At 33.9% G+C, this 21222-nt stretch overlaps 2 protein-coding genes across 2 annotated transcripts; one reads left to right on the top strand and one right to left on the bottom strand.

The window, feature by feature from the left end:
• Positions 1–34: 34 nt before the first annotated feature.
• P58IPK (dnaJ homolog subfamily C member P58IPK) lies at positions 35–4640 on the bottom strand. The gene is made up of 11 exons (XM_013325985.1): positions 4348–4640; positions 4155–4265; positions 3640–3734; positions 3364–3468; positions 2615–2815; positions 2304–2429; positions 1966–2190; positions 1695–1812; positions 1451–1583; positions 1237–1366; positions 35–1084 (listed from the first exon to the last, which is right to left on the bottom strand). Exons 1-11 carry the CDS (start codon positions 4424–4426, stop codon positions 932–934), a joined length of 1476 nt encoding a protein of 491 aa, XP_013181439.1. The 5' UTR covers positions 4427–4640; the 3' UTR covers positions 35–931.
• Positions 4641–5012: 372 nt separating this feature from the next.
• Positions 5013–7262, top strand: RpL35A (ribosomal protein L35A). The gene is given in 5 exon segments (NM_001312315.1): positions 5013–5049; positions 5267–5490; positions 5898–5965; positions 6349–6511; positions 7192–7262. Coding segments are annotated over 4 exon segments (477 nt in total). The 5' UTR covers positions 5013–5049; positions 5267–5268; the 3' UTR covers positions 7216–7262.
• The last annotated feature ends 13960 nt before the right edge of the window (positions 7263–21222 follow it).

Here is a 21222-nt window from a genome sequence, read left to right as displayed (position 1 = left end):
AATAACAATTAATTAAATGTTCACACAAATACACAACAAAACATACAAACAAAATTATTTCAAATTATTTCATAATTAAATATATTTTTGTTGCAAACTAGAATTTGAACGAAATAAAATGCCGTATATTTTGTACTAAATGTAAACAAAGAGAACATATTTTTTAACATCAACAAACTGAATCATAAATAATTGAAATAAAATACATGAAAAATATAATCAGCGAGTGAGATGTGCAACAACATTATTATTGTATTACTATAATTGCGTCAGTTTATAAAATAACAGATTGAAGTTATTCTAGCTTTCCTACAACAGGTCAGTGATACACATTACTAACAAGAACTCATTCAGAGAGATACATTTACCGCATATATATAAATAAATTATTAAGTTGATGTTACTAATTCACACTGATCGAGATAAAATATCACAAAACAAGGAATTCAATGCATTTTAATTAGTAAATAATTAATTTTTAACGAATTTCATATGTTGCTGCAATGTTCTCAACATGACGCGATGTATGATGTACTGTACTAAGATATTAAATAGTTATCTAGATTTTAACAAATTATAATACAACAGTCGCGATGCGATGTGTACATTATATAAAATAAACTTTACTTCCAAAAGAATTAGCAACACTTATAAGAAACGATATCAATGTATATACAAGATGCGCAGTTATTATAATGTATGAGAAGGCACGCGGCGCACTGCATGCTGCATGCTGCTGCGAGCTGCGAGCTGCGAGCTGCAGGACTTGCATACAATGTTCTGTTAACATTTGTATGCACCATTTTGTAACTAAACTGATTCATAAATAAACAAATGTTCACAAGAATTTATCTCGACTCGAACTGAACTACTTTGCTGTGGATCTGGAAAGTCAGTCTAGATGTAGATGTAGGTGAGAAGTGCGAGGTGTTCAGTTGAAGTGGAACTTGAACTGGAAGGGGCTGCCGTGCTGGAAGTGGTGGAAGGGGCTGCCGTGGTGGAAGTTCTGCTGACGCTGCGCCTCGGGGTCCAGCGGGTCGGAGCCTGCGTCGAACTGCGCGCGCTTCTCCGGGTCCGTCAGCACCTGCACACAAATATATATAATACTATATTAAAACTGCGCCAATCTTATTATATCTCACTAAAAACCTCGCTTAGTTTTTTAGTGATTACTTAAATAATATATTACTAGTGTTAAACATAATCTATTATACAATGTAACGTAGGAATACTAACTTCCTTGGCGGCGGCGACGTCAATGAACTTCTTCTCTGCGATCTTCTTGTCGTCGCCGTGGTAGTTGTCGGGATGCCACTTCTGCGCCGCCTTGCGATACGCCTTTATAATCTCCTGCTTGCTCGCAGACCTGCCGGGAACATACATACATACACATGACACGGAGTACTACGAGATATATTTATGTCCTATAAAGTATTGACGGTGTGTGTACCTCTTGACCCCCAGTATCTTGTAGTAGTCCCGCTGCTCGGACTGCTTCTGCAGCTTCTGTGCGCGGCTGAGACCGTCCTTGGCGCGCTGCAGACCCTCCTCCAGCTCCAGCGCCTGCTTGTACGACTGGATCGCTGCAATACACACACATTTAACATTTTCCTCAAAAAAATAATATTTGTTTAATAGAAACGCTTAGACAATTGATATAATCAGCGTGGATGTGGAAACAGTGCAATGCTCACCATCATCATACATCTCGAGTCCGAGCAGAGCGTCAGCGCGGTCACACAGCACGCGCGCGTCCTTCTGCAGCGCCAGCGCCGCCCCGCACGCGCTCACCGCCTCCGTGTACTGCTCCTCCTGTCACATACATACATACATACATACATACACTAAACTAACAAAACAACTACAACATTTGATACAAATATTAAAGTTGTGCACAATATGAGACGCACTATGCTCTAGCAGCTGACCAGAAGTGGATATAAAGTTGGAATGTCGTTAGAATACCTTGGAGTAGCAGCTGCAGAGCCACCGGTTGGCCTCGAAGACGACGAGCGTCACCTCTTGTTCAATTTTGAGCAGTTTGTTGGCGCTGTCGATGCAGCGAGTGAACTGGCGCGCCTCGCTCGCCTCCTCGCATCCCGACACCAGCTTGTCCACTTGCTTTACCTTCTTGTACAACGGGAAACACTTCTTGTGCTCCGGGTCCAGCTTAAGACACTCACGGATCTCCTGCAATCGTGCACTTGTATTATAATTACAAAATATTGAAATCTTCTACACCTCAGGAACACCCACAACGATGCTCATTCTACGAATACTTCTTTAATAAAAACTAATGTTACCTTGAGCGCATCGTTAACATGTCCCAGCTGGTAGAGCAGCGTGGCGAGGCGGTAGTAGCCGTCCGTGCTGTCTTGCTGCAGACGGTTCACCGACCTGATGTCTGACACCGCTGAAAACAGGTCGTTCTGCAAACACACAAATATAACTTGTACTGAACTAATAACATACATATTTAATACATTCATAGCCAGATCCGAAACTCAATAAGCTTGCTTTGGGGAATTATTTTCCAATTTATATTAACTTCAATGTTACATACAATTCATTTATATCAGATTTAAAACACAGTATAAGCACATATTGTACTCACCATTGAGATATAGCACTCAGCCCGGAGCTGCCTCAGCTGTGCCGCCCAGGGGGAGATCTCCAGCAGCCTGGTGGCGAGATCGGCGGCCGCGCGCATGTCACCGCCGCGGTAGTACGCCTCCGCCAGCCGCAGCTCCTCCGCCAGACCATCCATGGCGTGGTACTGGCTCACTGCTTCTTCATTGTATGGCTCACTATATGTCTGATATCACATATTTATTCATTACTATATCATTAAGCCTAAGGTAGGAGGTAATTTGGAAGTGGAGAAGTTGAAAAGATAAAGACCATATTTAGTATTTCTTGCATAACATAGTTACATATTGTGTAATAATACTAGCTCTGGTTCACGACTCCGTTAGCACAGAAATAAAAAAAACTTATTAAAAAAAGCCTATATGTTCTTTCAGGCTATGTTCTACATCTATGCCAAATTCCATCCATCCAACATTTGCTGTAACTGTATAATAATATTAAAATATATTGCATAATAAGTAATGCAAATTATCTTTTCATTATGGCCTGTTCTGTAATATCTAAATCAATTAACACATAAATATATACATTAATAATTATATACATCAATAACAAAATCTCTTGACAACACTCACAAATATCTTTTGTCTTAATTTTACACATTGCAATTTTACTTTGATGCATAAAATGATGCAATTTATAGAAAGAACAATATAATGATTACAAAAATACACAACACTTAAAAAATAAACAAAATCTATTAGAAACACTTACAACTTGTAAATAATCCTCCTTAGCGTCATAGTACTTTGCTAACTTAACATATACATTGGCTCTGTGCAACCGAGCTGCCGTGAAATCTGGTTTCAGCTCCAAAACCTGGAACATTTAAATCCAGTAATCATATAAAACCAATAAAAAAAACATGATGTATTCCTTTAAAAAGAATGAGTCCATTAAAAAGTTATTCATGTTTCAGAGATTTATTAAAATGACCGACAACACCAGAGAAAGAAATAATCATCATGAAATCAGAAATTTTTGACATACCTTAGTAAAGTCTTGAAGAGCAAATTTAGCTTTTCCCAATGCATAATAAACTGTGCCTCTTTTAAAATATGTGAGGTAGTTGTTTGGTTCCCCCTCTGTAATATAATAACATTTAAATTGTTAAATATATGCATTGCATCATATCTCCCACTCTTTGCACTCAATAATACTTTGATAAGATAACAATGAAACTACAACAAAAAATGTTACACATATAGCCAGAATATATAAAAATACATATATATGACTATACATTATATTTAATGTGCAAAATAAAATTTGAAATTTTTAGATGGAACATAATATTCAAATACACAAAATTTTTATTTCCAGTGAGTTACTAAAAGTTTGTAAGAACGAATTACTTTAAAACGACTGAGAAAACCTGATATTGTTGGTTTATTTTTTATGTATACTTTCAGATCTAACCTTGAATTATTGAATTATAACAAGTAGTACAATGGATATTATATTGAGAATTGAGAAGGATGGTATTAGTAAGGTGACATACTGACCGACAGCCGCATGATAGTGTGTCAGAGCGTCTGAGAGCTGACCACGAGCCAAGAAATCTCTACCCAGCTCCAGGTGCTTATTGACCTCAGCTTGCGAAGCGCATTCTGAAACTTCACCACAAAAACATTTCAAGACACGTCCCACACATTTCAAAATAACTTATCTTCATCATAAAAATAAAACCAAACTTACAATCTAAAACTACTTCTAGCACTAATAAAACAAGGCAAGGGGTGATTTTGTTCCAGTTTACATTTAATAAGTAGTCCATTATAATTTAATTAGAGCACTGCTTATCACAAATTAAAGCAAATCAGTTACAATATAAACTAATAAACTAATTATTTGACAGAGCTACAATCCATCTTTCCTTCGTCTCTTTTCGTGGTCTGTTCTGATTGGTCCAAATCAGAATATTTTGGTATTCCAAAGACAGATACGTTTAAAAATTATTAATAGGATGTCAATTTCATAAATCATGAATGTGATTTTCATGAAGAATATTTATTAAAATTTATTTCTATTACTTTAAAATCTTAACGTCAAATTTTGTTGTTTTTTTTAAACTTTGGATTTTTGATACAGATTATTTTACAATTTCAGTTTTTAGTTAATATTTATAAGAAAAAATAAAAACCGAAGAGTATATAAAATAAAAACTATCAGAGCCACGGCTGGTAATATTCTTGGGCATTAGGTTTATCCATTTACATTTAATAATGGTTTCTGTACAATGTCAAGTATTTAAGATTTAGATATTTTTTAAAAGAATTGGTGTTTTTTTTTAATTTTAAGTGGCAATTATTTTGACAGTTTAAAATTTTGGTAGAGTTGTAGTTTATTGAAAATGGCAACACCGCCTTTCTTTCACTTCAACAAATAAAAAAGTGTCGGGTTAGTGTTTTAAATTGTGATATTATTGCAATTATTTATAAAATATTTACAAAAATAAACACCAATAGATAAAGTGCTGCTATTAATAAATCCCATGGCATATAAAATTATGTTGGATAGATCGTTTTGAAGCCGATTATTTCAGATTAACATAGTCTTCAGATGTCAACATAACCTAGGTGTTCCTTGCTTAGAGGTTAACTTTACGGTGTTTTAGGAATGGCTGACGCACCGTCGACAGCGCCTAAGGCGAAAACGCCTAAAACAAAGGCTCCTAAGGAGAAGGCCGCTAAGGCTGCTCCTGCGGCACCGGCCGAGCCCGCCAAGGTGATCCGCAAAGTGAACTCCAAACCTCGTCATGGCAGACTTTATGCTAAGGCTGTCTTCACAGGATACAAACGTGGTCTGCGTAACCAACATGAAAACACAGCTCTTTTGAAGGTTAGTATAGGATAGTTTTAAAGTTTGTGTTTTTAGGGTCCGGGTAGTAAATACATTTGTAAAGCCTTTTCCAGCAAGTCAGCCATATGTTTGTCTTAAAACAAATGTGAAATTGTTTAGTTGTTTAAATGTTTAACAATCAACATTTTTGTTAAAATATGTTAAGTGGAATAAGATAATAATAGTAAATACATAATCCTATATTATAACTATAGAATAAATAGAACATACATATTATGAATGAATATTTTGTCTAAATGCTTTTATCTATACTAATTCATATGATGCCTAAGACATTTGAAACCTGAAACAACAATGTGGTCAACTTTACAACTGACTTATCAATCATCAGATGTTAAGTCAACAATAATAGTTAGTTTATTACACAGTTATTGTCTCAATTCCAGGTGGAAGGTTCTCGCAGCAGAGATGATGCCATCTTCTATGCCGGCAAAAAGTGTGTTTTTGTATACAGGTGAGTTTGACTTATAATATTTTATCAATACAATACCACCTGTATCTGTAGTGTTTTAGCAGTTGTACAAGTGGTGATGACACTTTTAATAATTTTAAAGCGACAAGTAAAAACTATAAGTGTATGGAATAAATTGCACCATTTTATTCTAAATATTAGTTTTGCCTGGGTAAATTGTATATCAAATCATCATTCAAGTGTCTTGTTGAGTTTTAACACTTTTCTTCATTCATCTTTTAACATATGATTTGTTGGTCATTGTCATTGAAGTGTTGTGAGTGGAGCGGCACTGATGACAAATTATATAAATTCTTGCAAACTTCAGACAAGGCATTTGTATTTAAACCATAACTTCATTAAAAAAACTTTTGTAAAAAATGCAGGGCTAAGAAGAGGACCCCCATCGCTGGCGGTCCCCGCGGTAAGAAGACGAAACTGCGCGCCATCTGGGGCAAGGTGACGAGGCCGCATGGTAACTCTGGCGGTGTACGCGCCCGCTTCAAGTCCAACCTGCCCGCGCACGCCATGGGACACAGGATACGTGTGGTCAGTACATCTCTGATATCTGTTATATTATTTAACAACATTACCACTTAGAATCTTTCAAGGATCACCTTCCTCAAAGGTGGTCATGTAATTGGTAATAATCTTATCTTCTCTATTCTTCAACGATCTTCATAAAATTTAGTATATAGGGGGTTTCAGGGGCAATGAATCGATCTAGCTAGGAATCATTTTGAAAATGTTATTTTATTCATGTTTTATCGATAATCAGCTTAAACATAAACTTAACTTTTTCTATCGGTAAGGTGGAAAAATATTATTCATATTTCATCATTTTATTAATACGTACTTAAATATAATTTCCAAAAAACACAATTTAAAAAAAAAATACCGAGCAAAGCTTGGTCATCCAGATTTTGTACATTAATGGGGCTTGTGATCTTTCTTATTTTTAAAAAGAAAAATCTCAGATATAGAATATGAAATAGTGTAATTGTTACAACAATTTTTTTGTTATAGTTAAAATGTTTGCTTATTACTTGTAAATACCTGTTTCTTTTTCTATGTTTTAAATTATATTTAGAGATATTTTGAAATGATGGCAAGACATTTGAAACCTGAATTCATTTATGTGGATCACAAATTGACTGATTCAATGATGCAATTAAATAACTGTCATGTTTTTTGATACAATGTTTAACAGAGTTTTTGTCTTGTTTCAGATGTTGTATCCTTCAAGAATCTAAGATCACCCATTTATTATTAAGCCTTAAAATAAAATACACAAAAAAAATACAATGTTTTCTTTTACTTATTCCTTATTATTAACGTACTTGAAAACATCTGAAAATATTCACTAAAATGTTTAAATTGATTCAAAATCTCGGCTACAAACCTTTGAATGGAAAATAAGGAAAGGTAAAAAATTATGGTTAAAATGATATTGTAATACAACTAAAACACAAATTATGATCTGTCTAATTGTACTAATATTATAAATGCGAATATTTAGATGGATGGATGTTTCTTTAAAGATATTTGCAGAACGGCTAAATGGATCTCGATGAAATTTGGCATACATATAGGACATAGTCTGGAAGGTAAACATGGTAGCTAATTAAGATTTTTTTAATTCCGTGCGGACGGAGTCGCGGGTGACACCTAGTACATGCTATTTTAAAAACCATTTTTTTTAGAATTGTTACTGAAGAGGAAGTCCAAATTGAACTAAGAAAACTCATATAGTTTACACGAATCAGTTTATTATGAAACTGATTATACTTTTCTAAATATATGTAAATAAATATATTTTTTATTTATAGAAGCAATGATTCCAAGTATAGCTTGTACTTCATTTCAGTAACACGAGCTGACCACAAAGTATTGCCTATCGAGCTGCCTCGCTTTTAGCTTTATCTAGATTATTTTTTTAACACATAACTTTTGCTATTCTTCGTTCATAACTTGTATTAATGTGGTTCCGAACTTTTTGAAAATCTAAAAAGCACTATATTATGTCTGACGACAGACATTCTCTCTTCTCTGATGCGTGATATCTATGCTGAGTGAAATCTATACATTCGTGTCAAAATTTGTGTTCATGTAAAATACATGAATTACTTACATTACTTATGTAAAACAGCTCTGAACCGATTCAATAGTTCAGGTCATGTAGACTTGAATTGTTGAGCTACGGCACAACTAATTTGGCAGCGTACGGCTCATCGCGTTGTATTATAACTGTTACAGCCGACGAGTCGCGAGCTCCTCGTTCAGTAGCAGTTCGCTGCTCAAAACGCAAATCATAACGGTACAGGTACAAATAGAGTTGAGATGCGAACCTGTACATTGATCTGCTTCATACATGTGAACCTTAATCTGATCTGCAGGTCATCAATTTTAGATGAGTGACCCAAGAGTAATAAATAGAAATAAAGTGAAACGCTACTCGAATATGGATGTTTAGTAATGGATCTTAATAATGGATTATAATATTATATAATATCATCATCGACAGTATACAGTATGATTCAACAAAGTGTTTATTATGTCTTATCAGACATCTCAGCAGAACATGTAAATCAACAAGAGATAACGATTACAGATGACATAAGGTGAGCTATGAATACGGATGCCGGATGATTATCATAACTAATTGGTAATTACGTGCACAAGCACTTCCTTCCGTCAACGTTTCCGCTTCGTGTCTATGAACTATGAATGGTTAATTTATAACTACTAAACATTTTACAATATATGTTCAACAATGTAAAAGGATCTCCAAAACTTATAAGTCAATTTCTTAATGATTTTAGTTTTATTTACATTGCGCTCAAATTAACATAATACAATAAATATAATTATATGTTAATTAAAATAAGTAAAAAAATAAATTACTAAATTAAACATACAGAAGGCAGTATCTGATGCACGCGCGATAATAATTTAAACAAGCATAATAGACTAGTTAAAAATAAAGAATAAAGTCACATATATTCTCGTGGATCTATGATTCGTGACATCAAAGTTTTGGTCATTTAATAGCACGTAATTATTAACACGAGGAGCTAATCATATATTTATTTAGTTAGCACAGAGCTTACCTCGGCACAATGCAATATGTGTGCAGACTTTGCTACGGCGCGGAGGCCTGCCTCCTGTTTGCTCCTACATATATAAAAATGAATTAGTTCCGTAACGGAGATAGTGATCTCAGATTGCCTCTTTATTTACTCTGAATTATAGCGGAGTTGATATGTGAGGTAACTACGTAGTTTTTGAACTACTTTAGGTACTAGAAGCTCATAACTCCGATTGCCGATTGATTATCTACAATAAAAGGTATTATGTGCGACAGGAATTTTGTTTGTGTATAATTGTTAGACGTACGGTGATAAGGTCACGCTTATTACACGTGATATAAATGTATTAAAATTTTATATTATGAATGCGTTTATACAAAACCTAGTCACGTGTGGGTCCGTGTGTTTATAATTTACACGGGAGCTTTTTTATTGTATTTTGAGGTAAACGTTCGTGAACTGACGATTTGCAAAACAAGACTCACGTCATCAAATTAATTGCATTTAGAGAATAGTTAAAGTGACCACATTTTTTGTTGTATCACGTGTACAAATTGTTTGTGCGATTTCCCAACATTACATAGGAAACAATCGAGCCGGTACTTTAATGTTATTGTTAATTTAATAATAGGCAAAATGTATATTACAATTAATCAATTTTAAATCTTAAGATTTAATAAATAGATTCTGAATGAATATATACCTGACACAAGTTTATAAATTGTATAGAATGAGATATAAGTAAAAGCAAAGATTAAAATATCAGGTTAACGACAGCGGAGAGGACGACGTCCCCGGGTCGACGGTCGACGGACCAATGAAACTTATGTCGTTACATTTGTTATTTGATATCATAAGTGTAGCGGACCGTCGTGATAAGAAATCAAATTATCCTGAAATGTTTTAGGACAATATTTTAATGTTCCATTTTACTTACACATAGTTTGAAACATTATTGAATAGATGGCAGGATGACTAAGATTACTGCGTTATTTGTGCGTATGAACATCAAACAGTTTATTTATAAGATTGTTGCGGCAGGTTATGGACGCAGTACTCTTTGATTAGTAAATTGTCACGACCTCTCAATGCAAAAATAGAATAGTTAATAAAGACGTTGCAATCGTATAAGACCTTGTCATGTTTGCGAATGTGGTAGGTTTTGACTTCTATTAAATAGACGCAAGTTTGTCTATGGCCATGTTTTTCCTTCGAATTATCTTTATAATCCACATTATAGATGTGCGGGCATGTTGGCCACACACGTCGCGGAAGCATCGCCACGGTGTCATTTGCGTAATGTGTTCACACGAGAGTCGCCGCGGCCTGCTACCGTCCGCGCCTGCACCCGGCGCCGGAAACTATTCAGTTGTTTCAGGATGACGCATGCATAAACTGCGACATGATGGATACAACTGTTACTGGGATGTTTTTGTACCAGGAAATATACATAATGACAGTACATATTTTACACAAAATGAGAGTCCGTTAGACTATGCTGTAGGAACACTAGAAACTTGAATGTATCACGTTTTATTACGACTTTGCTTTGTTACTTTTACTGATCTGATAAAAAAGTACTATTATACTAATATTTATTTGATAACTCTACGAAAATAAACCACAAGTACCGGGAAATAACATTAGCAACAATAATCTGTTAAACAGAAACCATAAAATTGCCGGCAATTTGTATAAATATTTGATTGACGGATAAGTACCGACATAACGAGGGGGAAACATCATGGCATCGCGCGACATTCAGATGAATTAAGATATCCACTGTGAATAGGACAAGTGTGTGACACACGTAAGGTCATTTATTACTTACGAGTCATAGAGCTTATTAGACGCATACATATTATTAGGCTTCCGAAGGTAACACTAGTTTCTAGTTGTCAAAGTTATGATAAATTAGTAGAAGTTTGTAGAAGCAATAGGAGAGTTCAATACTGAAATCTAAAAATCTATTTCTTCTGTGATCGCGTGAGTGGTTATTGCCTTTATCCATTTATCTATTTGTATCAAATAAATCTCGCTGTACATGAGTCGTAAAGCGCATTACCGCTGGAGCGTTGCAAACTTTACGATTGTTATAAAAAGCCATCGATTACATTTTAGAGTGGACCAGTCGGCGCCCGTCACCCGTCGCCCGCCCCCTCATATCTCTTTTATAGTTTTATTGTATTTGCGTAGTCAAGAATTTTACAAATGTTAACTTTATTACACAATTATATGAGAGATTACATCTTGTGCCATCATAACTCTTTACTTCTCAAATTGTGAGGCTAATCTCCGTTTATTATTAATAGAAGTCGTCAGTGTAATTATTTTCTGACGTTTGACGACACGTGAGCTGGAGATGAGACACGTGTTCCTATCAACATACGGGACTATATACTTTGTCTATATTCGTTGTCGGTTAAAAAACTGCGCGCAAGTCACGTGACATCCTCACGTGCTGTGCTCCTGTCGGCAGCAGGGGCATGCGAAAGTATATCGTGGCTATTTATAGAGTCAAAGGTGTGGGGAAATACATATGTTATCTTTTATATTGAAGTAGAGATTTGTATGTATAAATTAACTTTAAAATGTATATACCATCTCGCCAATTCCAGTAAAACACTGATCTTTGAAATACTAAGGCAGGTGCAGGACTGACTTCTGAATTCAATGTTGTTGATAGAAAGTCGTTCAATGTTGCATTACTGTTCTGTAGCGTCATTTTAATAACAACGATTGGGTCACTTCAAGGTATTGTCTGTAAGATAGTCTAGTTTATTATTTTGAACTACTTTAATGAACAAATAACTAACGTAGTTGTACAAAATTTTCTTATAAAGTGACAGCTACTCTGTGGTTAGCTGGTCACAGAATACTGAAATAATATTGTTGTCATATCGAACCTATTTTATGTATAAAATATGTGAATGTAATCCGGCTTTAAGACGAGGCTCAAAGAGTTTATAGGAAAGTACAGTTCTACACACAACAGACTTAGTACCTATATCTATATTATACATGAATACATACGTGAAGGAATATTTTAATATTCTGTCGCGCGCGTTTATTGCTTGATATGTATTACGTAACTCTTCTCCATATTCATTATTTCGGACATGAATAATCTAAAAGTTCTAGACTATTCTAATAAAATACAAACACGTAGCCTCAAAAGCCCAGAGGCGTCAAACTTTCTGACACAAAGTTCAGTTTCGTAAATGACCTAGTGCTCTTGAACTACTTTATTTAGTCCAAATTGAAGACACGAAACCACCTATTATTATAATTAACTAAATTGGGTAAAGGTCAATATAATCTTTCATTTCAATGTATTTCGTGTTTCTTTTCAAAAAAAAATGGTTCTTGTTTACTAAGTATAAAATTGTTAAACTGATTCGAATCTTCTCTAATTCTAATTCTCCTTTTTTCTGTAATTATTATTTATTATTTATTATCAATGATTTACAATTTATAGATTATTATTTAGTAGAATATTAAAGGGTTGTTAAATAGAAATTAATGTCTATGCTCGACGTAATTTTGTCAAACTCTAGGGCGGGAGGCGCGAGAAGTACTGCGTCAGCGGAGACAGGCTAACGAAGAGTTCACTCCTCAGATGACAACTCACTGTCAAGAGGTCGTTTACTTTTACATTCTCTTTTGCACCTCAAGGAGTTTTATGTTATGAATAAATAAATGAAGACCAATATTCTTGAACGAAATTAACATCTATTTATTGAATTTAATCGATAATACGTACTTTTTCAGAAAAGAAAGAAATGTACAGGTTAACACAGGTACGATGTGGTAAAAGAAAGTATAAAAGTTGAATAGAATAAAGCCCGGTGTCGGATTGCGTGTCGTATAGAGACGTAGGCGTGTTCATTTGGCCGATGAATGGCGGACAGGACGACGCTAATGGAGTATACATAAAATGCGAATGTAAGTCGTTTTCAATACAACTAGCTTGTAGCCATTATCTGACTACATTTTCTTAGTTTTTTAAAAGATAAGTACTGTTGTGCAAATTATGTAAAATAATTTAATAACTAAAAATGACAGTAACCACGTAGTTATAATATTATAGTGTAACATTCAGGGGAATCATATAAACATAATGAGACTAAATTTTCATTCTCTACAATCAATCAAGTCAAGCGTCATCGCATTAAATACGAACGATTACTTTCAGTCCACTTTAAATAAATTAAACACAAAACGTAGACAAAACATAAAATGTAAAACAAAAGAATTACATATTAATCTTCTATCAACAAACATAAAAGATAATTTATGGTTCATATTTCGCGTAAATATAACCTACGCAATGTTCTTAAAATACTATTTGACCTTTCGATAGCAAGGAGAGTGATCTTTAGCTTCATATAATATTCATTTATTTAACTTATGAATGAATAGCTTCATAATGAACGTTAAGTTTACATGCAGGGAAAATTCCGTCGTGCATCAGATTCATTGAAAGTCCGTAGCTTACGCTGAAAATGCGAACTTACGCAGAAAGCGCGAACTTTCGTGTAAGCTTCAGTCGCCGCGAGCCGTCGTGCGGAGCGCTCGCTTCTCACGTATACAGCCTCCGCTCCTTGACATCGTAACGAAATAACTAACAACTAATATATTAGGTAAGTACAAATATTGAAAGTCTACATCCACACTAGTAAGCAGATGGATATAACATGATTGAATTGACATACATTATGTGCGTGTGTTATTGTCTAAAAAAACCTTATGTTAATCAAATATTGAATAGTAAGTTATTTACTTCAAGTATTAACTTTAAATATAATATTTTATTATTCTACAATCATTAGTACAATTAAGGCTTAGAAACACTTTTGAAAAGGCTTTGTATACGATTACTCATAGTGTAAAACCCACAAGTGGGGTGACTCCGAAGTCGGCGTTAGGGTTAATTTTTAGGGTAACTTATAATTTTTAAATAGGGAGTTAAATATTCTGCAATGTTTTATGAATACAGTAAAATAAGAGGCAGGAACGTCATTAATATTCAGCTTAATTTAGCCAACGTTTTTTTTTTATTTTATCTAGAACAGAGAAATATAGTAATTAGCAAGCAAATCTAATATTTTAGTAGGCAACATAAATAATAAAAGATATTTATAGCTTTAAGTATAACCAAAGTTCTATTAAACAAGTTTCGAGAAATTTTATTTACCTTTTCTAAGATGAAAACTTTGGACATAAAGCGGCATTGAAGCTGTAGTCAAGGTTAAATATAGAGATTTTTATAAAGAAATAAAACAACCTATTAGTGAAAACTTCTTATACTAAAACCATACTAAGGGAACCACTGTAAGAGCGGTTGATAATAATGTAAATTCTTAATTGCATTGACATTGATGGAGAGCTAAAAGTCATATGGTTAAAGGTAAAGTGCCAAAGTAAGTTCGTAAATGAATAATGAATTTATAATAGCTTTACTCGTCTCTATGTTAAAGCGACGTTGTGACGCTCGCAACAAATTACCTTTACATTTACCTTAAAGTGAATATTAACACTTGCGATATTATTTCAAGTTTTACATATGTAAGTGAATCACATTGTTGCCCCGGCTCACGGCGACGTGTGTCCGTCTGTACATTTGAATGTTACATAATGCAACACTTATGAATAAATGATAAATATATGTGAAAATTATGTAGTCATATAAGTATGCATTAAAGAAAATACAGATTCATACATAAACTATAAAACTAAGTTATACATCTTGTGGTGCAATTTGCTCTACGATGCGTTTTTGCAAATTATAAACGGACAGTGTTCCATATCTATTGGTGACATGCATAGGATAATTTGGTATATTTTTTGTAAAATTGTAATTATTCTAGTATGAACTCACTGATCTGTGTGCATTCGTTCAAAGTAATAAAGATTAATATAATTTGTTCTTACGGTAAATGAGCAGTAAATCATTGGACTGTAAAAATCGCTGGTTGACGCTAGATGGCGACAGCGTCGGCACCTCACACGTGTTATTTGGACAATTCTATAAGTTCACGTAAAGGAATAATGCACATAATCTTGTCCGTCAAATACGCAAAAGTATTTATTATCATACACCAATTTATATCTTCAATTAAAATAGTTTTTCAATCGATTTCAATGTTTGGAAAATGATTTCACTCCTAATATATTATAAGAATAATAATAGAAGCTAATTTAACACTGCAATATTATTTTACGACTAGAGAGAATATAGGTCCTGTAGTGATACATTTAGCGGTGAAGAGACAAGCGGGTGGGCGGGGTCCGAGGGGCGGAAGGGGGTGGAGGTGAGCACCAACAGCCTTCTCATGACATCATACCAGCGAACTGAATGCTTTTAGTTTTATGGCTATTTACTATTTATTATAATCACATATTTATGTTGTTTTATAAGGAAGGTACTGCTTTATATTGTGACTAGCAATTTCCCAAATTGCTTTCACGCTTTGTATTTTGTATGAATTTTATCCTGTGAGTTTCAGGTAAATGTTGTATGAAAGATTTTTGAGTACGTGACTGTCGAAAACTGTCACTCAACCAGTTTAGTAATCATATCAGCCAAGTAATAATATTCTCACCGTAGTTTGAGAATAAAACTTTAAAAAATTTAGCATTTTGAAAATGTTGAGTACTCTACGTTTTAGTACAAAATAAACGTCTAAAATCTGTGTCCAACGAGACATAGCACTTATCATCTGTTAACTAGAACGTAGCGTATCGTTATTCCAAAAAATAGTGCTAAATGAATTTAATGAAATGATAATTTAAAATAAACTAGTAGATACTAATAGTTTTGTAAATATAAAAAGTTGGCTACGTCGTAGAATATTCTAGCATCAAAAAATATTTTATATTTATAAATATTAAAGAACTTTAGCTAAATGTGTATTCATGATTATGGATGGTTCAACTTCAAAGGATTAGATCCTTTATATCATAGATATAAAATTAGACATTTTTATCGATTTATGTCCATCATTCGTGCCACAAGTATCTTTAAGGATGCCACACTTTAATTCTAAAAATTATTTTCCAAATATTTTTCCTCTGGGCTTCCCCGGTACTGTCCAACATCAGACTGCAGGTCGCGTGAGGTTGGCCAATAACCAGGCCCCGTTTGTATCCGAAAGTCATTCAATCCTTTTACTCTAGAATCGTAAAAGCTTTTATAATAAATCAAAGTTTTTACCACAACAGTACCGAAGATAATGATACAGATAACAATTTTCTACAATTTATTTTGCTTTTTAAAAAATCGGCTAAGTTCAAAAGTCTCGTTTTATATTTACTCAACTCTTATGATTACATAAAAAAACAGTATTAAAATGATCTTAAAACTTTACCGTCTTAAAACTTTTTGAATAATAAAGTTGTGCTACGTCATATTATTTTCCGTAGCTATAACAGTCTCCGAATTCCACCTGACCTTCGATCGTTATTTCTAAAATTATTCCCAATCTGTGTATAATGTTAGCCCATTAGCCGGATAACTTGTGGCCTACAATTATTTCAATCCATCAATATATTTCCCTAATAATATTGACAATCATATTTTCTTTTGATATGTATAAGCTTATGTATTTATGCTTCTAATTTTTATTTCTATGATGTACTCGTAATTATAATAAATACGACGCAAATTTATTTGATAACTTTCTAATGATAAATATAGAAGAAGGAAATTTAAGCTAATCTTTTCCTCTAACTGTTTTCAATGTTAGTTGCAAATAAGTGAAGTCCATAATATGGAGTTTTATTTTGTTATTTTATAACAAAGTAAAGTTGCAGTAAACATCCTGCGGTCGTCGTTTCATTTTTATAGCTCAACGTGGAACGTGATTTTTATGTCGCTTATTGTTGTGCGATTGATTACTATGCTGTGTTTGTAAGCTGTAAATATTTGATTCCAAAATATGATGCTGGATCGACAAAGTACTTAACTAACGTACTAAGATCCAAGACGATTGAAAAACAAAACTGTTCAATCAACAGCTATGTTTTTTTAAATTTTTGTTATGATCTACTTTGTTTCAGTTACGTTTTAAGTAAGTCATGAGTTATTTTGTACAACACCTATTCAAGACGAATGACAGATACAAAACGTGAGTGAAATAGAACTTAAAAAAGTCGTTACAAGTTTTATTGATGTTTTCGGATTACATGAGCTATTGAATTTCTTGTTACACTTATTTACTGGCATGGCTATCTTAATAAAACAGCTAGAGAAATTATTTATATCACATTAAATTTTAAAAAATATTTAACCTAGCTTGAGATTATAATTAAAACAAAACTAAAATCTGTTTTGGATCAAGCCTGAGGACAGTTAACACAATTGTTGTTTAATAAAGAGTGACGGCAGCTGAATGTGCTGTTTGTGATGCAAATCTGTTGCTAATAATGTAACAAAAGTTGCAAGCGGTGCGCGGTGCGCGGTGCGCGGTGTGTGGCGACGTGGTGCACTCGTGCGTTCTCTACTATTGTTTATGTTGTATTGGCATTAGGGCTTATACATATTGTGGATGTTCTTGTTAAAAACAAGACCCAAGAATGAGGGAAAATTTTGCCATATAGAAAATGTTTTATAATCATACTAGTTGTCCCCCGTAACTCCGTCCGCGCGGCTTCTTTCGGCTAGGGACAACTCTAAACTACAAACTCTGGTAAATTACGTGTACATTTGTCGCATTTAAAGAAAAAGAAATAGTTTTTAGTCGATCTATAACCCATGATTAACAATAACAAATATGCTGTGAAAATTTTAGATCAACTGAAACAATATAGTATACTTCAGTGCATGTGAGTGCAGCCGAAGTTAGGGCTGTCGCGATGCAAATTGCAGCGACAACAGGATGCGCCCGCGACCTCGACGCAAGGCCAACACGCCCCACCCTACAGGGCTGCTGACATTTTGAAGAATTAACAAAAGTACATACATTTAATGTAACGCTTCATATTTGAGATGAACTGACCAGTCTTATTAAATATGCGAGAGACAACAACAGAAATTAGTAGACGAGGATGAAGTAGAAGTTCTAAGTATCGTTTTTTTGCCGTTTATCCTGTGAACGAATTAAATAACTTTTACTAACACTCTATAAATTCTACTAATGTTTACGAATGCTTTATGTTTGCATCTCTTAGTTTGCAGTTTATCTTTTTTGGTCTAAAGTACAAATTTTTAGACAGTTAATAATATTTGTAATAATTGACAACCCTATGATAGCTATTATACGTTATTATTGCCAGTAGCATGAACTGCAACGAAGCGCGGCGTTAATTCGCATCCACGAGTTTTCTGGAAGCGTTCGTTCGCATAATTCACTCTCAGCCTGATTGATACAGCGCTTGTTGATACATCGCCCTGACGCTGACGGTGATTGAGTTACTCGATAAATCCCTTTTGTTTACCCTCCCATATTGAAACTACTTAAATTAACATGTCAACATACTGCACGTGGCTTTAACTGGCTTGTATATTCTATGACATTAGTTGTTTTATTTTAAACTTATTGGAAGTTTCTTGAATTAATTACAAACGCTATTGATTGATTGATTTATTAGATTTTAGGGTTTTTATATAACAACAGAAACATATAAAAATTGATATGCAGGACATCTCCGATACCTTTTTCAATTACGTAACTAAAATTTCTCACTGGATAAAAATAAAACCTCGTGGAGCTAAACGAGAGGAAATTAGAGTCGATGTTAAGATGTCGGCGTTAGAAATATTAAACGCTGTGTGGTTTGAATCGTAATGATATCTATTGATTTTTATATGGACGCTAACACGAAGTATTTTCATTTTCTAACAACTGACACATTATGTACGTACCCTTAATCTTTCGTAACTACGAATAACATAATGAATTAAATATCTTAAAATCTATCTAACGTTATGTGCGCTCGTATGTAGTTTGTTGCTCGTTATATGATAGAGCCTACGTGACTCTTGAACATAATATAATAGTTGAGGTAAATTACATATTCTAACAACACATTTCTACATATACCCGACTAGCTGTTACACGCGAATATGTCTGTTTTTTAAATATATTGTGTGTCAGCGACTTAACATTTTTTTGCAGAAATTTTCGTATAAGCCATATTATCTTAGATTAAATGAAAGCCAAAAAGATAATCTATTGTCATTTACGTCATAGAATGTGAGAGCTTAAATGTGTAAACAATTATTAAGAGTCTACACAATATTGAGTCGACGTTTGCTCGGTAAACAGCATCTGTGCGCAGCGCGTGCGTCACGACATGGGAAACTGCGACATTACTTAACATCTTTGGACGATATCTGGATCCCGGCTGGATAACGGACTTTATAAAAAAAAAGTGTGCGAACTGTTGTCGTTGTGATAGAGCTGAGCTGGTACTCAAGTATTATACTTGAGTACCATTTTGATATTATACTAATTACAAAAAAAAAATACTTACATTGTAGGGAAACGAATACTTTTACTATAATAATGTAATTTATTTGATGCATAGATAAATAGTTTAGAGTAACTTAATAAAGTGCTTTTATTTAGATTTACTATTTTGGGAGAGAATCATTAGTTTCTATCTAAATTAGCCGAGAGGAGTATTTGTTTTGTTTATTTCTGTAAACATTAATCCAGCTTTATAGGTTGGATAGCCTTCACTATTGCGTGACGGAGGCTACAGAGCTTACGATCATACCTTGAATGAAAATGTACGAAAAACGATATTCATTTTGTTAAATTAAATTTTTTTTTGTAGGAAAATAATCCAGGTCCTGTTTGTCGTGGTGAAAAATATTTAGTCTACAAATGAGGTATATGATTTTGGAACGTTAGTATTAATTCGCACAACACGGTACATTAGTTCAATTTACATAAACATGTTACATATAATAAAGCTCTATGATATTATTGATATAATAAATAAAAAAAAAATGGTTATGCATTTGTGTTAAGTAAAGATTGACACATGGTGTTATTTAGTCAATTTGATGTCATCGGTTAATTAAGATAACTTAGTACTCGTGCAAGTATTTTTTTTTAAATTTAACACTTTTTGCCTAAAAAAGGAATAAATATCCTGGAAGAAATGTTAATTTTTCAGTTTTATAACTGCGTAGTTTATACTGTTACATACCAAAAGTATTACTACTTAAAAAGTCACTATATTAAATCTGTAGCTGAAAAAATCAGTCCTTGTCTGCGGCGCCGAGCTATCGCATTATTGACGAGAATGCACCTAATGGAATCAAACCCTTTTATGTGATTCAGTCTATTTTTACGCAGCGTTTTATTATCTTTTTCATAAAATATACTAATGAACCTATGTTATTGCTCCGTTAATAACCGTATAACAAGTTCACACACGTATACGTTGAATAAATGAACGAAATGAAACAATATGTGTTGGTAATCATTGGTGCGGATAGTTTTAAAGCGAAAGCGTGACTTTTCATATCAGTGCCCTTGTAAAATGGTATCAGCGGAGCGGGCGGTGGAGAGGGTAACGGCAGCGGGCGGCAGGGGCGGAGGAAAATTAAATGGAAATCGCACAGAGCATAAGTTATAGCTCGCGATGCACATTGTAGCAGGCGAGACACGCCTAGACACAGAAGCGAAATATACAGCTGTTTTTCTATTTTATTAGCTACTACCTGTCGCCCGCGACTCCTATGCGCTATGCTATAGCCTGTGCTGCTCTCTGTGCTCTTCCAGAACGTGTCTTACATCTATGCTAACATCCATCCATCTATACTCTCGAATTTATAATATTAGAAACATTTGTGCAGCTTCTTTTTTTATGTGTTTATAGTAGAGTTTTCATATTTTACTATGCGAAAAATTCCTTTTAATCTTACTTCTATTAAATAGAGACAGATTGATTGCGCATTTGTAATCAACCCGCCAATTTGCTATAGACATTAACATTATTCTGACTACGAATTCATTAATTTCGAAAATTCACTTTGTTTTCTATTCTCTATAGCAGAAGGACTTAATCGGCCTCTTAGTGAAGTTTCTCATATTAATTCTACACTGAGGAACCATTTTAAACACCATTGAACATCCCTTAGTAAGACACGGCAGAATGTTAAAGCAGTAAAGTTGTCATATTAAAGTAATCAGAGAAAAATAATCCTAATATGCA

Source organism: Papilio xuthus, unplaced genomic scaffold (assembly GCF_000836235.2).
Source record: "Papilio xuthus unplaced genomic scaffold, Pxut_1.1 DF824655.1, whole genome shotgun sequence".
Taxonomy (NCBI): Eukaryota; Metazoa; Arthropoda; class Insecta; order Lepidoptera; family Papilionidae; genus Papilio; species Papilio xuthus.
Note: the sequence above shows the minus strand (reverse complement) of the source record. Positions and strands in the feature narration are given on the sequence as shown.

Coding starts and splice junctions, on each gene's coding strand:
- P58IPK (XM_013325985.1), bottom strand. CDS start 4,426: ATGGACTACTTATTAAATGTAAACTGGAACAAAATCACCCCTTGCCTT. Junction 3,735..4,154: donor ACACTATCATGCGGCTGTCG/GTCAGTATGTCA, acceptor ATTATATTACAG/AGGGGGAACCAAACAACTAC. Junction 2,191..2,303: donor ATGTTAACGATGCGCTCAAG/GTAACATTAGTT, acceptor GCACGATTGCAG/GAGATCCGTGAGTGTCTTAA.